We start from the raw sequence: 20661 nt of genomic DNA on the forward strand, positions 1-20661 counted from the left end.
TATTTTTTGAAAAATTTTATTTTTATCTTCGCACATATTATAACTTATTTATAAATGATATAAATTATTTCAGTTTAGATTACGATTAATTTACAATTTTTGTTAAGCCAGTGCAGAATAAACCTGGTTTGCTTTTTTTGTGAATGCGGAAGTACAAAATTTGATAAGAGGCAAGTCGATTTATAACACTCTAGGCGGCTTACAGCAATGAGTACAAAGCGACAGTCAAGTCGCACTGTGTTTCGATCGAGTCCCCACGCATCATCTGTTCGTTTCGTCGTAACAGAGTGAATTAACTTGTCAGTCGAGGCTTACCACGAACGGAACTCGGCAGGAGTTGCCTGGATAGTTACGCGAGCCGCATCGATTCGCATCTTACAGAAGGGCTGAAGAAAGTGAGAAGCGATTCAGGCCAGAAGGGATCGAAGGAATTCGCGAGAACGACGGTATATGCGTGGGCGAACCGTGTGAAAGGGCAGATGGTATCTTGTCGTGGTGGTCGACGGTTCACACTTCCAGCTCGTTCTCTTCTGGTGACAAGAAAATCAAAGTGACGGTACAGGGCCGCTTTTATCGCGACCCTTTTCGTCTCGATTCAACCTGACACACGTCGCAAATAGATCAGTGGTGACACTTTTTTGAAATGTACTCAAGTCATCTAGGTAGCATATTATCTATATTCGTAGCTCTAATTAGAATATTTTCGAGTTGAATAAAGAGTGTATGGGGAAGTAACATCTACTCATCGATCTAGGAGAGCAATTCATAAAAATAAAAAATTCTTATAAAATATTTATTTCATGATATTACGGATAGAAATACTTGTCTATTAATTGGAAATACAAGTAAAAGCATTAATTGTTGATCACTCTTTAGAGAAGCAATATAGTATGCGAATACATTTAATGAAACTCGTATTGCATAGAGGGTGGTGGTAACTACGAGGGTGAGTAGAAATGGAGCCGCCCCTGTCCTCGAACGCTCGTCCAAGAAATGGTATGGGGGATAAAAGGTTTCCTTGTTTAACAAAATATCGTCTCCGAGCCATTAGCCCGACCGTTACCACTTCAACGCGATTTTCTGCTCCTGCCACGTTGAGGAGGTGCTTCAGAATCCTACGGATCCTTCGACCTATCAAGTGCAGACCGCTTGCTTTGCCCCAACAGAATCGTACCGACGCGAGGGAAATTAAGCTTTCCCATCTACTACTCTCCCTTCTTCCTCTTTCGATATTCTAATCTTTCCTCTATTATTGCAACTATTTCAGCCTCCCCAAAAATATTTTGCGAAAACTAATGAATGCGATAATATTTCTGGAATTTTTCTACTTTGGCGATGTTTCACAAATGTTCATATAGGAATAAAGCGGTACAATTATGTAAACTGGCGATCAGTGGATATAGAAATTGTACACGGAAGATCATTGATTTTCAGGTAATAATAAATAATACATTCAACGAAAGCACTGGTTGTTACAATCATCTCTTGTAGTGCAGCTCGTATCGTGCGAAACATACAGACGTCATTTACTAACGTTTCGTCCCTATAGCCTTTCTGAAAAGAGTATGAACCAAAGTTCTATATTGATAGAAACATATCTGAAACTTATTATTATAACAGAAAACGACCGAAAGTTGGCAAGTTTTTCTATTTCATTTTGATTCAAATATCCTTAAAATAAAGTCGATGTACGAGAAGTGTTCCCGCGCGAGTGCCGACAAATTTTTCAGCAATTTGACAAATCATTTACAATTCTTACCTTTTATCTGACATCGGATAAGATTTTAGTACACCTACCAACGATTCCATCCCCTCGTGTCCCGCGATCGTATCCCCTGTCAGATACACCTTAACCGCGACATAAAGTCCTCAAACAAGCCGGAGGCGAGCGACAGCGTGTCGATGCTGATGGAAATTCCTCGCGACCACGAGTCCTCCGATCCTTCGCTACGAACACTCTACCCGATTACGGAGGGAAAGCGTCGCGACGAGTTGACTTCCGCGCTTCCGCCGGTGGGGCCTCCTATTCCTCGAGGGGTTGCAACCCTTCGAACCCGGTACAACCACCCGTGAGCTTCGGTGGTAACGCCCCGCCTGTCGACCAATCGTCTGCGACTCTTAGCAATCCCTCGAGCACGCGATTTCTCGATTGGGCGTACTCTTACGCGAAGGCGATCAACGGAGACGGGTCCTGGACGGGTAACCCGGGTTTCGCCACCCCCGCGGCCGTGGACAGAGACCAGGAATTACGAGCCATAGATCACGAGCGTACCCGGTACACCTACGACCACCGTAGTCCTCGCGAGAAAGGACCTCCGTTTATATTTCTCGCGCGTTGGCTCGCCTCCGGTCACGTCGGCTCGTAATCTCGCGATTATTCGAATTTCCCAGCTTGCGGTTCACCCGGAACGTGTCGTCCAGTTCGCGAACAGTGGAGTACTTGTTGTCGACGAACAGTTAATTGGTAGGAGCAGATATTCTTGTGTGGATGATCGTATAGCTTGAAATTGTTTAGGAAGTTCGTTGTCTCAATTGTTGGTAATCTTGATACTGTTTAGCAAATGTTTAGTAATTTGGAGATATAAATTAGTTTTACGATTGAGGGAGAAATATAATCACGCGTCAATTCTGTGGAGTGCTATGTGATTTTCTATTTTGTTTAGTTAGTTTCTTTTTTAACTTCTTCCAATGTCGAGATGGAAGAATAATTATTTAATTGGTAATAAAATACCGCGGTGATACTTTGTATAAATTGCTATTAATTCGGATTGAAGTTTTATTTCGATTAATTTGTTAAACACTTATGCGCACACGCATACCTATTAGCTAATTAAAATTAAGTATTAAGTTCATCCGATACGATAACGATAAATTAAACGATCCGTTTTCTTTTAAACGTCTCAAGATGGCTACCGTCACTGATTCAGGAACTTTAAGGAGAAGAGGAACGCTATTAAAAATTTATTTATAAAGTTAATTAACATACCTAAGGGAAAATCATTGAGCAGCCCGAAACTTCAGTCGAAGCAGCATTGAAATCTACCGGTCAGCTCTGAAAATCGAGAGGATTATTATAAAGGTAAGAAATGATTCTAGACATAGATCTTATTTTATACACAATTAATATATACGAATACATTCCTGTATACAAAATTAATCTCTCAATGTTTAACCGTTTTCACGGATATATTTCATATTTCGTCGCGTCGTTTTTAGCAAACAACGTTCAATCTTTACATTTCATAGATTTTAGAGAGAAAAATTTGGATTTTCATTAGCTTATATGTTCCGAAAGCAGATCTTACAGAATTTTTTAATCTCTTCCCCTTACTATTTTCCCTCAGTCGTTTGGTCGTGCTTCGTCGGGAGTCTATAATGATTAGGTATGCCACGAGTCGCTGTCCAACAGTTTGGTAATTACCTGCAAGTAAACACACCTGTAAACTCGGCTTTTCAGAATCGAGCTGTGTCCGACCCTTGTAATGCCCGATATCGTGTCAGGTCTACGCATATGTCAAAGAACGTTCGCACATGTTCGACGCAAGCCCGTGGTACCAATTCCGTGGATGGTAATTACAAGCTAAATATTTTTTAATACAGAGATATATGATTTGTGTAACGATATTATGTTAATTACTATAATATCTCGTTGCGTGTTATTTATATCACACGTCCAACTTTAGAAATCACTTCGGTTGTCTCGTTGTATTCTCTGAAACAAATCGTACGAGAGGATCACGTTCGATCACACGAGTCACAAAGTACCAAATGACAGAAGACGGCATCTTCGAATCGTTTAACGAGTTTATGATCGACAACGACAAGTTCTCATCATCTGCGTTGCACGTGTGTTACAAGATCTCGATACTGCTGTCAGAGACCCTACCTTAAAACTTTCATCTTCGGGAAGGGAATAATAGATGAAACAATTTAAACAAATTTTAGTTTTGGTCTACATAAAACCTCCACTACGCGGATATCAACAGAAAATCATTATTCTCGCCATTTAAATGGATATATAATAATGTACGATAACATTATTATTATCATATATTGTATATCATAATATCGTTACACAAATCATATACCTCTGTATTAAAAAATATTTAGCTTGTAATTACTATGGCACAGCAATTACCTTTCGTTACATAGCATTCATTTAATCATGTGGATATAAAAGTTAAGCGAAATACGTTCGAGCTACAGGAAAGATTTTAAATAAAACATTCGATAGGGCACAGTAGTGCAACGATCCTGTTCGACCGGTATCACGAAAACCAGAAGTGAATCTGTTATGTGAAATCGCGGGTGCCTTGGAACCTTTACACGGTGCATGAGCACTGTGCACGGCATACTCGACCGAATCACGCAATCACTGCCAATCGTGTGAAACTCACACGTGCACGATCGTAAATGAGTCTACACGCTCGACGCTAAATTACAATCAGTTTAAAAGTCAGAAGAAACGTTCGCTTTTTCGGTTAAAAGGCAGAGAAAAAGGCATACGTTTCATGCGTCAAAAAGTCGCTTGTCTGGCTACTCGGTCTTAAGTAGTAGTCTGTGTCTGAACAGTTTTGGTGTAATCTACTGTCCGCCGGTTGGATCGCTGCTTATGCTTTCGTCGCAGTTGTGAATTGTTTTACTAACAATTATCGTCAAAATAAGAAATTTTCGCAATTAAACATAAATTCAATGTTTCTAATATTAACATTTTCCTTCGTTGTGTGCTTACGAAGAATGTTAAGCAAGTAATAGTGTTCATATTAAATTTTTAATTACTATCGACATTGCTATTGTTACCGCTAATATCACTGATACTGTGATCAATTCACGATGAATATTGTTGGATGGAAAAGAACACGTTCCACTCATTTGAGATCTGCGAAATCGTTGAATAATTATTAAAACGAATTGGCGTAATACGAGCTATGTTGTCATTAAGATTTCAGTCTAATTTATTATTCAAAAGGATTTAATTGCAGTCGGCCCTTTCGGACAACAGAAGTCACGTTAGGGGTGGTATAAGCTAACGACGATATGGAACTCCTTAAAAATTGATGGAAACCCAAAGAGGGGTGAAAACCGCTTATAATAAAAACTCCGTTACAATAAAAACTCGTGAACAGATCTCAGTAATTAAATGCTCGTTCGGGACACGACAGGACCGTAAAATCATCGTTAAATAAAAATAGCGGTAATAAGAAAGCTAAATTTGTGTTTCCATCGTGTGGAATTTGACAGTTTTCGAGAGTCTTTTTCACGAGTCCAGGTGAAAGTTACTCAGCAAGGTGTGACGCGCCTCGTGCTGGCTCGAAAAGGATGTTTAAACGACACGTGCCTTTTTTCTCAATGAACCCTCTCTCGAGGCTTCCATTATGCTCGAACAATGCGCGATATCGACATGATTAGCTGAACGAAAAGAGCAAGATGATTGTAGAAAATACACACGTCCTGATGGATTACTGAAAATTGTCGTATTGCAAATTAACGAAACTTTGATTAGTGGAAAGGGACTAATATATAGATAGTCAGTATACTAGTATTAAAGTGTACTACGGTCAAATGTTGTCAGATGCGATACGAGATTATAGAATCCTCTTCCCGTGATCGATCCATCAGCATTTTTTATGCGAAAGGGCGCACATGACATGACGAGGAAAAAAATTTGCATAGGAGCCTGTCGAATTTTCAGCGAGCCGACAACGAACTTTCGTCACCTTGCGCCGAGCAGAACTATCGAAAAGTCATTCAGTTGACATTAAGCCAGTTTGCAACGCAACTGTGACAAGCTTGTCGAAGTCTCGGTGATCGATAGGTTTGCATTAAACCGCTTCTAAAATTAATGCTTTCTTCGTCTTCCACAGTCTGAATCGTTCCAAACAATCCTTAATCTCTCTTCTTTTTGCCATCTATTTGCAGAATTTTTAATGCTGTTTCAATAAAAGTTACCCATTCGATAAACTGTCAGTAAAATATTTTGGACGTTTTCTGAATACTTCTTAACAGGGATAATGACGGGCAGAATTTGACTTCCTGCAGTCATGTCAAGTACCGGACAGTTCGTGTTCATATCATGCGTGACATATGTTTGATGCGTGCGTGCGTAAACGCAATAGGTGTTCGTGCAATCAGGGTTAAATAATCCGTTCATGTGTAACGGCAAACACACGGTTCGACTACGATATTCCAGCTAATTGTGAATACTTGATGCTTTAATTATTCGTCAACATCAAACGAAGCTCAGTTGATATCGTTGCACGTATACCAATGAAAATTAGCTCAAAATTCTAATGGCCAAAACTCGTGAATCAGACGCCGCGAAAAATAGAGATTCCCTTGCCTCCATGCAACGATAAAACGGTTCCGTTGTCCGCGCGAACAAACGAAGGTAGAGCCAGTCATTGGACAATAAAAATATTATGCCAGGTTAACGTTCACATGCGTCCTTTACTTCTACCGCAACCATGACTGTTCCTTGCTTGTGGGTGGACTATTAAGAAGCCAGGGTCGCAGACAAGAGATCTCTCCTGTTTGAGGGCCGTTGGCGCGGCGATGGTAATGATGGTGTCGGTGGGACTGGTCTTAGGGACGAAGGGTGCGGCGAACCGTGGCATCATCCACCAGGACTCTCTCCTCGACGGTTTACCACCGACGAGCCTGAGCTCGATGCTCCACGTCACCGATGCATTATTGAGCCTGGGAACCCCACAGGTGGCCAGGCGTCCTATTAGAACGAGAAAGACCGTGGCAGAGTCGCCGCGAGGGCCTCAACAAAGAGGGAACAGCTATCTGGTAGCCCAAAGGGGCTTGGCGAACGGAGAGGTGGAGAACCGGCCGCGAACCACGCCAGCGAAAGGGGTTGCGAAAGTCAACGGAAGCGTTGGGGACATTTCAGCTTGACCTATCGGCTTCCCCTCGAGCTTCTGACTTTTTCACCGTGACTCCTATTCCGTGGCAAATGTTCTATTTTATCGTATCCACTTCTTTGACGCACGCAATTTTGTTACTCGTCGATATCAGATTACTAATTCGCGTTTGATTGTTGTATCTAGTTTAAAGGAACGTCTACTTTGATGAACAAGAAGCTTTATGAAAACTGTTGACCAGTGGCTGCTCGTGGGTAGAATTAATGGGGCTGCTGCACAGTTCTATACAAAGTTTTTTGTATCATTCTTATAAACTAAAGGATGGCTATTGGCATTAAGCTAATGGATTATATATTGTACAAGTATAAAGAAAGAATTAAAGAAGAAAAGATTCACTATATTAAATGTTATAATGGGTGTTGCAATTTTACAGTGCCTATGCGCGAGCCGCCACTGCTTTTTACTGTTTGTATTTCGTCCTGATATCAGTGAAGTCGACATGGGTAAGTCGTGAGCATTAAGAAAATTACATCTGGCTATCGCTAAACTTCTCATTATATCTTGCAATATGCAACGCTTTACCGTTCGATGACTATAAGTTCCATCAACGAACTAGCCATTACAAACAGTGTAACGATAAATGCACCGAAGAATTGTAGTGGTGCACTAGGAAGAACGCAGGATAATGAGATATAGCTTACTCTGTGAAAAACCAAAACTGTTATTACTACATTATAAGTCATTTAGCAATCGTATTACTCTGTGCCATTTAATCTAATATTGTTGAAAATTTTATAGTTCAACATCTCATACAGTTCCTCCTTACAATTGCTTCGTGATGATTATGTTCTAGGATATAATGGAGGATAATAGTCGGGGTGAAAGTTTGTGCAAAGTGTGCGGCGACAAAGCATCAGGGAAGCATTACGGAGTACCAAGTTGCGACGGATGTCGTGGCTTCTTTAAGCGGTCTATCCGCAGGTATGCAAGGTAATTAATCAGCTGTTGTTTTCGAAGTAATCGCGCCGACGAAATTGTAAATAGATTGCTTTTCTCATTCTTAACGTTGCATCCAATTTTTTGTACGACGTTTGCTTAACAACTTTTCATTGCGTAAGAATACATCTCTGTGCTTCATTAATTTTTGCTGTCGACTATTTGTTTAGCACAAGCGAATTCTAGTGAAATTGTAACGATTCGCCAATTTCATTGAACAGAAATCTGGATTACGTCTGTAAGGAGAACGGTCGTTGCATCGTGGATGTTTCTCGTCGCAATCAGTGCCAGGCATGTCGGTTTACCAAGTGCCTTCAGGTCAACATGAAACGAGATGGTACGCTTCCTTTCAACGGTGATTACGTTTTCATTCTTTACTTGTAGCAAATTTAATTCAATATTATCTTCTTGAATGAAAAATATCGAAAGGTTTGATAATTTGTATTGAAACAGTTTCGTAGTTTTAATCGAGCTACAAAAAATTATATTGTAATACGTAGAACGAAACGAAAACTTTCCTCTAAAGTTAGTTTCGCCATAACATCCCCGAGTTCAGACGGTGTCGCATCTACGAGAACGTTTGCGGATGACAGGAACTGATACGTTCCCCATCTTTTAAATCGTGCATCCGCGCAGATACACGGGTGCTCGTAGTCAACACTCGGAATATTACAATGCACGGAGGCGTTCCTCGACAAAAAAATAGAGAAGCTGCTCGAAGGGGTAGCCAGGCGATGAAAAAAGGATAAACGGGTGCTCGGCACCCACATGAAACTCTATATTCGTGCTTGCTCACGCCAGAATCCGGAAAGTTAGCTTCGCTACGAGCAGTGTCACGAGCAGCCTGACGTTCACAGCTTTTGTAAACACTTCGAACCCGACCCGATAATCCAAACACTTGATTGCGCGGAGATATCAATTAGCGAGGGAGGGAGCGAAAGGTGCCATTAGGAGGCTTGCGCCGCTATGGGTTTCATTGTCCTCGTCGATGTGGAAAAAAAATGAAACTGATTGCGGGGTGGCCACTGGCAAAGAGTGAAACGTGATTGTTTATTCTAACGTAGGAACATCTGTGAATGGGGAATGTTCAAATTTGGATGAGGGATCATTCGTTTCCTGCGAGAACATTTTTTTAAACACGATGCATATTATTATACTGTCGGGAGAATAAAGGCAATCGTCATAACGTTTCATCGCGAATAAAATATTTATTTGCGCGTAAACTTATTGAGAAATACTAAGAAATTATAATACTCACAGCGGTGCAGCACGAAAGAGCTCCACGAAACACATCATCCCTGGTCGCAGCTACGAGAAGAGGTCCTGCCGGATTATATCCTGGAATTCCACACGTTTACCATGCCGCGAGCAACCCTTACCATCCCCTTTTGTATCCTGCGCTGTTTCCCTTCAAGCCGACAATGCCAGCCTTCACCCCGTCAGTCGGTAAGTAAAAAATCTAGTCTTTCATTAATTTGTTCTTTATTTTCATTAAATTTTTAGCACATTTTTTGCCACGATCGCCTACAGAATCTCTGACAGTGAACACAGCGAAAGAAGACGAAGTGACGAGCTCGGAGGAAGCTGGATCAAACGACACAAGGATCGAACCCAAGGGTAAGAATTTTAACGTAAAAAGGAATTCTTTCGTTTACTAAAATACAAATTGTTTAATTCAACGTTGCGTGTATATGTGGTACGTAGAAGAACTGGCAAGCACTCGACTAACAACATCTATTACGAACTCTGGTTCAGCCGAGTACATGTCCAACTTCTCCATCCTACCCACAGAGAATATCTACGAGTTCGCGGCGAAATTGCTCTTCTTTGCTGTCAGATGGGCGAGAAGTATCCATTCTTTTTTACAAGTAATCCGAAAAATTGCTTACTTTGTAATTTGTGTGTGTATAGTATACGTTCTGCTCTGACTTCATTTAGAATAAACAATACTATTAATTCGTTCAATTCTAACTTCGCTGCGTCTGGTATTTCCCTTAAGCTGCCGTACAGGGATCAGACTATTCTACTGGAGGAGTCTTGGAGCGAGCTGTTTGTATTGACGGCCGCACAGTGGAACTTTCCAGTAGAAGAAGCCACTTTGGTACCTAATGACCTATCGTCCGAAAGAAAAGAAATGCTCGTCGATGAAGTGAGAAGACTGAGGGAATTATTGGCGAAATGTGCTCTCCTCAGAGTCGACCACTCGGAATACGCTTGCCTGAAGGCCATAGTTCTTTTTAAAGGAGGTGAGATCGATACCCTTTGTCCATAGGTACCTATACGAATACGTCGATCATCTGTAATCGGAACTTATCATTAATCTACTCGCGTAAGCCTAGCATTCATTGGATTGTAAAATTGGAAATATTGATTTATTTAGAATCACGTGGACTCTGCGAGCCAGGTCGAGTAACAGCGTTACAAGAACAAACCGTAGCCGTGTTTTGCGAAAGGGATGCACGAAGGGTTGGCAGACTCTTATTGCTATTGCCCCCTGCACGCGCGCTCTGTCGATCGACCCTGCAAGAATTACTGTTCAAACCGACAGTAGGGGATGTTAGCGTGGAACGATTATTAGGCGACATGGTCAGTGCTCTTAGACCGACATAACGCGAATTTTACTCGGTCGATACGATACTTCTGAGGGAGGCCAGCAATGTATACCAACGACTATTCCAAAGACACTTGCAATTACTTTTTCGGAGGGACGATCGCTTCCATTGATCGTGGATCAGATTTAGTACTAGTTATTTCTCTCTTTTTAAATTATCTCATGAGGAGGACATTTTTTATACCCAAAAATGGAATATAATAGGTATAAACCATGGAGAGTTGATAGAACCGTTCTGAAATTATTAAAACTTAACTAGCCAATTCTTTCCTACGCGTATTAGTAGTTAATGTGACACCGTTAAGTCCAAATTCGACGTCGAATAATGTATATGTACATACGTGTATTAGAAATAAGCGTTCATGTTGGCAGAACGAAACATCTTGCTCATTGCGCGCGATCGCAAAGTTGTATTTCTTTTTGTTCTTTTTTGAGAAACAAAAATTTTGAAAATCTTAGCCGATTAAATGAAGCATCATATTTATTGATTACGAAAAGACGCAGGACACAGACGAAGGATTTATCTTTCGAAAGAAGCATCGAAGAAATTGCAAGACACTAATCACTTATTCCAGCAAAACCTTCTGAATTTCTGAAACGTTTATTTTTCACATCACAACAATAAAATTTGTTTACACAGTGTATGGGCGCGTTCGTTACGGTAAATAAAAAGTCGCTCACGTGGATGATTACATCGGGAAGATTGGCATTTAAGAAGAAAAAAAAAAGAGACACTAACGCACACCATTTTTTTTTTCTTTTTTTTTTTTTTTTTTTTTTATTAACTAGAATAATTTATTTTTCATGGTAGAAAAAGGAGAATGTATCTTAATTCATGGACTGCATTGTACTCATATATATATGTATATATATACAATTACATACAATCCTTAAATTGAATGTTATACATAAATTCATTATAAATTGATTTCTCATTATTTCCTTGTCCTCGTTTGTTCTGCGTGTGTATGTGTGAGCATGTAAAAAAAACTGTTCTACCCGAAAGAGACAATTGTTATTAATTGTTATTTTATCATTTCTTCGCATTTTCATTCTCTGGTGTTTCGCTGCCCGGAAGTACGTATGTGTATATAATGACGATAAAGAAAACATGTCTATTCCATGTTGCATAATTTGCGGAAGGGAAAAAATAGCTCTGAGTGCGAGTTTGTTCGTTTTCTTTTCTTCTATTGCTTTTTACTTTTCGCGAAGTCTGCTTTTCCATTCGTGGACCAAGGGACAGGCAAAAGATGACGGGATTCGAAGGTGTGAAGGAGAGAACGAAGAAAAACAAATAAGAAATTCAAGATGAACGTGTGTATCAATGGGAAACGTGGGAAATGTTGAAATACGGTTGAGAATTTTCCGAACGAATGGATGAAAATGAGAAACACACAGGAAAGAGCATAACGGAATCCATTGTCTGTTTGATTTCTTTATCCTCGATTTGTAGGAATCGTTTCATAATTGGTAATAGAAAGAACTGAGCAGAGAAAAAAAAGGAAGAAAATTGAATAAAAATGCAGACGATCGTCGTTTGTTTTGTCTTTTCTTATGTTCTCAATCTTTTTGAACACGTTGTCTTTATTAACTACTCTTCGCTTTTTTTTCCGTCTCCTTACCGTTTGTTTTCAAAAACTCGTGAAACGCGACTCAAGCTATTTTCCCTGAACTCGAACAAACATATCCATCTCTTTGTGCTGTCTTCATTTTCCGGTTTTTTTTTTATTTACTGCACCTATAAACGCACAAGTATATCTTTAGAAACGGAATTAAAAAAAAAGAAAGGAAAAACGAACGAAGAAAATCCTTTTGTCTCCTTGAAATCTATTTGTAAAATGTATACCGCTTTTCATTTTTTTTTTATTTTTTGATGTTTTCTTTTTGTTCACTCGTTTTATAATAATAATAATATTCATATATTGTTCTCCTTAATAGCTTTTTCCCTTGTTTAACGCGCTTACATTCAAATAGACTTTTATTCTTTAGAGATACAGAGTTAATAAAATTTGTTGCGATTAAGTAAATCGGTCTCGCTGCGTTTATCGTTCGCTCGTGTGTGTGTATGTGTTCTTTTTTCCTTCAATGCGTCGTTTATATTACTTCCATTCTCTCTCTCTCCCATCTCTATAATATTACTTTATTTTATTTATTTAGTTTAGTTTTTTTAGTTATGTTTTATCTTCATCTTTACTTTGTGAGGAATTGTTCTCGTCGAGCGTGTCGCTCGTTGATGATCAACGGTGCATCTTCGCTCACGCGCGCGCTTCGACATCGATTTCTCGTTCTTCGTTCCCTATGCTTTCTTAATTAATAGTAAAGTAGTAATAATAATAATAAAGATAATAATAATAATAATAATAATAAGATTAATAATGGTAATAGTCGTAGCGCTAGTAGTAATAATCAAAGAACGATTAATTTTGCTGGTAGACGAAGGGAAGGAAGCGGATACGAACATTTTCTTTTCTCCTTTTTCATTCGCGAAAAACAGGTAGATCGAAACTGACTTTTCATCTCGTCGTAGTTCCTCGGAAATGTTGATTGGCACGAACAACAGACCGGAGGCGTTTGCGCGCGCGTTTTCGCCGAGAAAGAAGACCGATGTTAGCTGGCGCGTGAGCGTTACAAAATGAATTAGACGCGCTTTGATCGGCGTCTCGCCCGATTTTTCCTGTATCTTTTCAACCATCTGCGTGAATCGAATGGTTAATGCTCATTAAACGAGTCGCTTCGTTTTCGTAATTTTCGTTAACCTTCTCGAAATCTAGTTTTATCTATTTGTTCATTTTTTTTTGTTTTTCTCTTCTTTTATATCGTTTTGTAAATCACCTGTATTCATTTTATACCCACGATGAAATCCTTGATTCTTAATTACGTTTTCTATTTTCTTCTTCGTTTTCTTGAAAAAAAAGAAAAAAAAAGAAAAGAAAAGAGACAAAACCAACACAACGGCATTTCTACTATTCCCATTCTATTTTAACGCTAATATGTAGGACAAAAAACTAACAGATTTCGGCATAATAACAAATCATCGTCCGCCGTGTCCGAGACGAGTCCCGAGTCACGCCGCAAGGAGGGATCATCTCCCCTTCATTAATTGTTCCGCTTCAAACATCCGCGGCGTTTCAACGTTCGATTATTTCCATCGACATCCTCTTGGGCCGCCCTCGAGACACTCTCGGGCAATTCGACGCGACGAAATATAACAGGTTGTCGGCTCTGACGACTATCGTTCCTCATTTCTCGCCCATCTCTTCCGTTTCGACGATGGACACAACAGAAAAAAGAAATCTCGAGGCTGCGCCTCTTCATCCACGTCCCGATTCTCGTTGCTTTCCCCCTTAAACGTTCGTAACGGACAGTTTCTCTTATTGTTACACGATAATGCCACTTCTACAGATCTGCATTACTATATACGGGTCCCATTATTACGAGAACCCACGCGATACGGACACGAAAAACACCTGTTCGGTGCTGTCGGTGTGTTCTTCGATAGTTGGCAGTGGCGCGAGTTAGTTAACAATTCAGTGGACAACGTCGAACACTGCATCGATGCTCGATTATTCTACATCTTCTAATCGAAAGTTCGCTGTTTAAACGGATAGAAAGCGTGTACGAATGCATCGACGTAGTGTTCGTGTCGTTCGTCACTCGTGTCCGATTAGCAGGTTCTCGATGTCGGGGTATCTCTCAACGGTGTATTAAAAGTAAAAAAGAAAAGAATAGGGTCAAGTGAGAAACGGTAATGGTCAACGAGATTCGGATACGCCGATTCGAGGCGGAAGGCTCGAACGAATGGAAAAGATCGTCGAGAAATCTGGAATTCCAGCTACTTCACACTATATACATCCAGAAGGGAGAGCCCCCGATGAGAAGCAACCAGCGAGAATCATGAAAAATAAAAATGGAGCTCGCCGGTTACTACGTGGCGGTAGCTCTCACCTCGACAGAGCACGCGAACACAATAATTCTATTTCATAATTGTTTTATCATCGCTATTTCACGTTTAACTATTTCCTATTGTATGAAAGGGAAGGGGAGCTATGGATGTGGAGTTGGGGGCTCCATATTATTAGTTTTTTTTTCTTTTGTTGGATTCACACTGTCTGCGATTTTCCTCTCTCACGCGATTTACTTTTTCTTCTTTATTATTATTATTATTAACCATCGAGTGTATGTATAATATTAATATATATTTATATATATATATATCGTATTTCCACTGTAGATTTCGAACTCGTCCACGTCTCGTCCGAAATGAGTGAAAGAAAAACGAAACAGATCGTACAAAAACCGTAGAACCTGCGATTCGTCGGGTCGATCGGGTCGATCGACGGGGATGGTACCGCGATATAGATCTGTAGCGATTATAATATGTACATGTCCCGTGTTGCTCTATTTCCTTAGAAGAAATAAGAATATTTTGTACGTTCTAAGTTGAAACGGCGAAATTAAAAAGGTCTATGATATTTATTATGTTACAATGGCGGCCGTATCCCCGTTCGAGTGGACCTCGATCGAGCAAAAAATTCCGTGCGCGTATCAAAATAGGTCAACGATACGATGCGACAGTCATATATTATATCGTCGTGCATATCACCATTCTACGCATGATTTCAGAAGAAAGGTATCTTTATAGTTCTGTAATCATCTGTGTACACGTCTCTATGATTTACAAAAAGAAAAGAAAAATACATTCCGGCAACTGAAACGTGGCTTATCGTCTACAAATTTCTGTCCTATACACGGATAGTTGTCCTGTCTATTTATCTTTCGCTTTTTACGTTTCGTTAATTCATATTTATCTGTATCAATATTGTTTCTTCCCTATGTTCCTGTCGCTGGTTAGATTCTCTGCGTTCTCTATTCGTATATGCGTGTAATTAAGGTACGGTAATATCTGCTTTGTAACTCTGAAATTTGCGAGGTAGTCTTGTGTCGGGGCGGCGTTCGCGACGGCGTCTCTCGTCGCGGTGTCTCGCGTCCTTCCTTCGTAGGGTTTAAAAAAGTAGAAACAGGGAGGAGAGGAAGCGCGTTACAATGGCGACGCGCGTACCGAAGGACCGCGAGACGTGGCCGAGATAACACTTAAAGGGAGGCGAACGCCTCGGCGTTGCCAGGACGCCCGCCACGTCGGGATCAGCCGTCGCGACGACGCCCCTTTTCTTTTTAAAAAATCCCATGGGTTCTATTGTAACAACTATTGCACTTATGATTTGTATATTCAATGTCACGGTTACGTCGACGCGGCACGCGTGTCAAATATAAAAAAGAGCACTGTGTTTTATATATCCGTTCGACGCGGCGGTTGTGTTCTTTGTATAAAAAAAAAAAGGAAAAAAAAACGGTATCTGAGAAAAAGATCGGAGAAAGACTCTTTTGTTGCATGGACACTCTTGCGTTTGAACATTAAAAACCTTATTATTAATAATAACTGTTATTTAATTAATAGGTACCTTTAAATGCCATCCGGTTTCCATTATTATTACTATTATTATTTAAGATTTCTATCCTCTGTTCATAACCTCCCTGTAAACTGTCTCCACGTTACTATCTTGCGTCTCACATTTCTATTAACTGTTTAATCTTTCTCTCTCTCTCTCTCTCTCTCTCTCTCTCTCTCTCGTTCTCTCTTTCTCGCACTATCTATTTAACTCTTTTTCCTGTTTCCCCCTGCGATATTTTCTCTTATATAGATTAAAAAACAAAGAAAAAACTGACAAAATATATATGACGTTATTATGGTGTAGATATATAGAATAATCTATATATATATATATATTAATATATATAATATAGCTTTTCTATGGTAAATCTGGTTCGTTAATAAACTCTTAAACACTTATTACAGGCGGAGAGAATCGGTCTCTTTTTGTTTCCTTCCTTCTTGCTTCGTCATTTCCATTATTCATCTGCGTGTGCATCCTCATATATTTCTTCTTTTCTTTCGATATTTCCTGCATGCGCGACGGTTTTTCGATTTGCATATGTGTGCATATACGTATCTGTACATTTGTATATCTGTGTATAGTGTAGTATATTTAACATATACAGGTAATACGTGTGCTGTCGGATTTTTCACACGGAAAAACAAAATAATACGCGTTCGTTACGAAAACTACGATCTGTGCGCGGAGAAGAAAAACTGAATTTCAGTTCTCTTTTTGTCTGTTCCGTTTACACGCACGGCTTCTCTCATTTTCTCTCTTTCCGTCTCTCACAATAGGACTTTCATTTCCCTTCTCCTCTTTTTTTCGTTCATTCCTGGTTCGTTTAGTCGAATTTGTAGTTCAGTTTCGTTTTCGAATAGCTTCTTTTTGCATCTCCAATGATACAGGGCAATTCCTCACTTTCACCTACTAATTTTAAACCAAACACGCTAACGGGTGCTCTCCCTCCAAAAGAGAAACGAGAAACGCAGCTTCTTTCCTTTTCGTTTTCAATTTTCCCAGAATTTCATTTCCGAAACATTTCTTTTTCGTCTCGTCCGAATTGGATGCTCCTTGGGCCGAAAGCGCGGTTTCCTTTCTTCGTTCGTCCTTTTGAATCGCTTGTCAATTAATTTTCCGAAAAACAAGACGTACAACTCTTTCATTTTCATTGTTTTTCTTGCAGCGGTCGGCTGGTTGCCAAAGCAGAAATTTAGCATCTGGAGGGAAGCGGCCCGCTAAAACATATACTTTTTTTTCCTGCCTTACATGTCTATGTATTTTACCTCTATGCTTCGTGTACTTAATGATTATCCATATAGTATGTAGTTAAACTTTAAATATTATCTACTAAAAACACCGTAGATTTTGTATTTTTCCTTCGAAAGATCGAAATTAATTGTTATTTCCTTCTCGATACGCTCCGTATGCGTGTGCACGTAACGTGTGTGTATAATGTGTGTTGTGTATGTGTGTGTGAGGGTGAGTCCGAAAAGGAGTTCGCGATTTTCAACGAGTTACAAAAAACCATAAAAAGAAAAAATAACAGAATTTATCGGTTCTAGCAAAGACCATAATAAGTAAAAGAAAAAAAAATCAAAGAAATTCGGGGGAAAAGGAGCTTAAAAAAAAAAAATAGTAGGACGACGATGATGATAATAATAATAATAATGATAAAACATAAAATAACACCGAAAAGTAAATCGTCCCGAGGAAAAGAACTGAAACGTGACGACACACGACAAATTTCCCAATCGTTGTACAATCGAAAACCAGAAAGAATCGTATTTTCATTTCCGTTTCTTTTTTTTCAATTTTTGCCCGTACAAAATTCTCCCATTGAAAATGCGCGCTCACGGTCTCCGTCAAATTACGTCAAATCAGCTTTTATCTTTATCATTAGAATTAGCATTATTATTATTACTATTATAATTAATATTAAGATTATTATTATACGCCATATCTTAGTAATCCATTCCCTCGTTTTTCCTCCTCTTTAGACCTCTCGTCCGTCGCCAAACCAATTTTTACCAGCATGTCGTTCTACGTTCTATCGGAGTTAATGTTGCGTTCTTTCCCGTTTTCGAATTTAGAAAATAAAAATGAAAAAAAAACAGAATAACAGAACAGAAAAAAAAGCTACCCTGGATTTATACGGTAACGTTTGCGATCGTTTGAAATGAAAAGGGAACTAATAAACGGAAAATGTAGTAGTATGAAATCTGTACTCTGGTAGGCATCACCGGAACGAGTTCTACGGACCAAGAAAAAAGAACGAGTTTTCTTTTTCTTTTACGGAATCTTACACGGAATTCACGAAAGTAGTGAAAAAAAATCATCAAATCATCCAAGACGCAAAAATATATAGGCGGTAATAGTAAATAGTAGATAGTAGTAATAGTAGTAGTGTAGTAGTAGTAGTAAGTAGTAGTAGTAGGAGTAGTAAGTAGTAAGTAGTAGTAGTAGTTATAGTAATAGTAGCGATAGTAGTAGTAAAGAATTCGATAGTGATGATTATATAGTAGAAGTTTTTTTTAATAGTAGAATAGTAGCAATTAAAGTAAACTAAAGTAGACAAAAAATGAATTAATTACGGTGAAATTATCGTAATCATAGGGCTCGCCTTGGTCACGCCTCGATCGTCGAATCGTTACGATTTCGTGAAACCGAGACATCTTCCTTGGCCGTCGTCTTTGCCTTTCCTCTCACTTTTTTTTTCTCATTCGATTCAATTTCCTTCGTGCTCTCTCTTTCGTTGACATCAGTCAATGATCGAATATGACGATCGACACGATCGGAGTGACGGAGATCGACGAGCCCCAGCGGTAGCGCAAAAATTAAAACAAAAAAAAATTATTATTATACCCAACGTAGCGAGTGCGAAGCAAAAAATGCAAGCGCGGAGGTTGTCTCCGTCGGCAATGCGCAACCTCTATATTATTTTATTATTCCATCAAGAAAATAGTGTTTTCTTTTTTTTCCTTCAAGCACGTGTTAACTTCCAAGTAACATCATTTCCGCTTGTTTCTTTATTATCCAGCGATATTTTGCATGTTTCCTTCCCCTTTGTAAAGAATCGTTCGTCTTTCAATTAACTGCGAATATATCGTTAAATCGTGATCATAAAGGTATCAGTTCCCTGCGATCTCGGTTTCGCGGCAAACGAAAAAAGAAAAAAGAAAAAACAAGACGGCCTCGTGCCGTTCTATTTTCATTTATGATTAGTATCAGTTACGATTATTTAGCTCGTTATGCATGCAACCATCGTTCACAAAATACGTGGATGTCTCTTCTTTTTTCCCACTCGTCCTTTATCACGTCCTCTCCCGCAACGTTTTTCTTTTTTCATCTGCTCTCTCGCCTCTCCTCCATTTCAAAAATCCCACATACCATATCCTCGGCGTGCGTATAATAATGTACGTATATTTATATATCTATATATACATATATAAAATGTACGTATATATATAATATGCGTGTGTGTGTGTTGCGGTATGCGGTAGATAGATAAGTTCTCTTTCTTTTTTTTCTTTTTTTTGCGTTTGACGTCGGAAAATGAAGTAGACCATTTTTCTTTTTGTTTGCACGGTCGCCCTAGCGTCGTGCTGAGGGTCGTACCAATTTCCCTTCCTTTCTATTCGGTGGTTGTTTGGTTTCTTCGTTTTCTTTGTAATTGTGTACAGTTCACTTTTCCTATATTCTACAATATAGAATATATCTATATATAATATATATATATATATATGTATATAAAACGAAAGCTGTTTTTCCTTTGTTGTCGAACTGATGATGATTCGTGATTTTCAGCCCTATTCCCTATATTTTTTTGTCCGTCCAGCTTGTCGTCAGCCCTTCTCGTTTGATCGTCGTGTGTGTACGTATGCATTTTTGCCCGTTGTTACAGCACGTTATCTGTATCGAGTGTTCTCTGGAGCACTGTTGTTTCGGGATGGCCGTGTTGAAACGGCGTTTCGGCGTGATTCTTGCGTTTTTACATCTTTTCGTCTCGTTTCCAAAACGCTTCCCTTTTCGTTTCCCATTCGCGAGCAATGGATCTACGCTAAACGGCTCGTTCCCCTTTTTCGCGATCCGTTTCCGTGCCGCGAAACTCTTTTGCCACGCTTTCGTCGCGTGTCCCGATGATTCATCTTGACGGGCCATGAATTCGCGCGATCGTTGCTCGTGAGTATCTGGGATTCTGTCGATCGGTGTTCCTTCACCTGTTTGCCAGCTGCCAACGTGCAAAAAAGAAATCGAAGCGCTCGATCGTCAGCGTCAAGTTTCTCCCTCGTTGTTCGTCGATAGACGAAACACTACTCCGGTCGTTTCTTCTTGTTTCTCCAGCAAGAAATTACGAAAGCTACTCTCTCCGCGTCGATGGCGAGAAGGTGGACGTCTCCTACTCTGCAATTTCTTTTTCCTCGCCGATAGGCTGCTCTGGCAGTTTACGCTATTACGATGGTAAACTTTTGCGATGCATGATCTCTGGTACGGTTTTTATCCTCGCTTGTCGTCTCGGATTTTTGTACATTTCATCTCTCTGGTCCGTAGTAACAGATGGAAATGATGATTTCGAATGATAGTACGACACGAGACACTCGACTAGCACACCAAGTGTCGAATGTAAGAGGTCCTAGAATCACCGTTTTCAATCGTCTACGTTTAATGAAAGTTTATCAAGAATCATCGATACGAAGGGCATTCGTTGACCAATTTCCAGCGCCTTGCTAGAAATGCCATTATATATTATTATATT

At 39.6% G+C, this 20661-nt stretch overlaps 1 protein-coding gene across 1 annotated transcript; it reads left to right on the forward strand.

Moving 5' to 3' along the window:
- Positions 1–2967: 2967 nt before the first annotated feature.
- LOC143425227 (nuclear receptor subfamily 2 group E member 1) lies at positions 2968–10473 on the forward strand. Its single transcript, XM_076897856.1, has 8 exons — positions 2968–3079; positions 7720–7856; positions 8084–8199; positions 9123–9308; positions 9366–9479; positions 9567–9730; positions 9862–10108; positions 10243–10473. Exons 2-8 carry the CDS (start codon positions 7726–7728, stop codon positions 10470–10472), a joined length of 1188 nt encoding a protein of 395 aa, XP_076753971.1. The 5' UTR covers positions 2968–3079; positions 7720–7725; the 3' UTR covers position 10473.
- The last annotated feature ends 10188 nt before the right edge of the window (positions 10474–20661 follow it).

Source organism: Xylocopa sonorina, chromosome 7, assembly GCF_050948175.1.
Source record: "Xylocopa sonorina isolate GNS202 chromosome 7, iyXylSono1_principal, whole genome shotgun sequence".
Lineage (NCBI taxonomy): Eukaryota > Metazoa > Arthropoda > Insecta > Hymenoptera > Apidae > Xylocopa > Xylocopa sonorina.

Coding starts and splice junctions, on each gene's coding strand:
- LOC143425227 (XM_076897856.1), top strand. CDS start 7,726: ATGGAGGATAATAGTCGGGGTGAAAGTTTGTGCAAAGTGTGCGGCGAC. Junction 9,480..9,566: donor CACAAGGATCGAACCCAAGG/GTAAGAATTTTA, acceptor TGTGGTACGTAG/AAGAACTGGCAAGCACTCGA. Junction 10,109..10,242: donor CATAGTTCTTTTTAAAGGAG/GTGAGATCGATA, acceptor TGATTTATTTAG/AATCACGTGGACTCTGCGAG.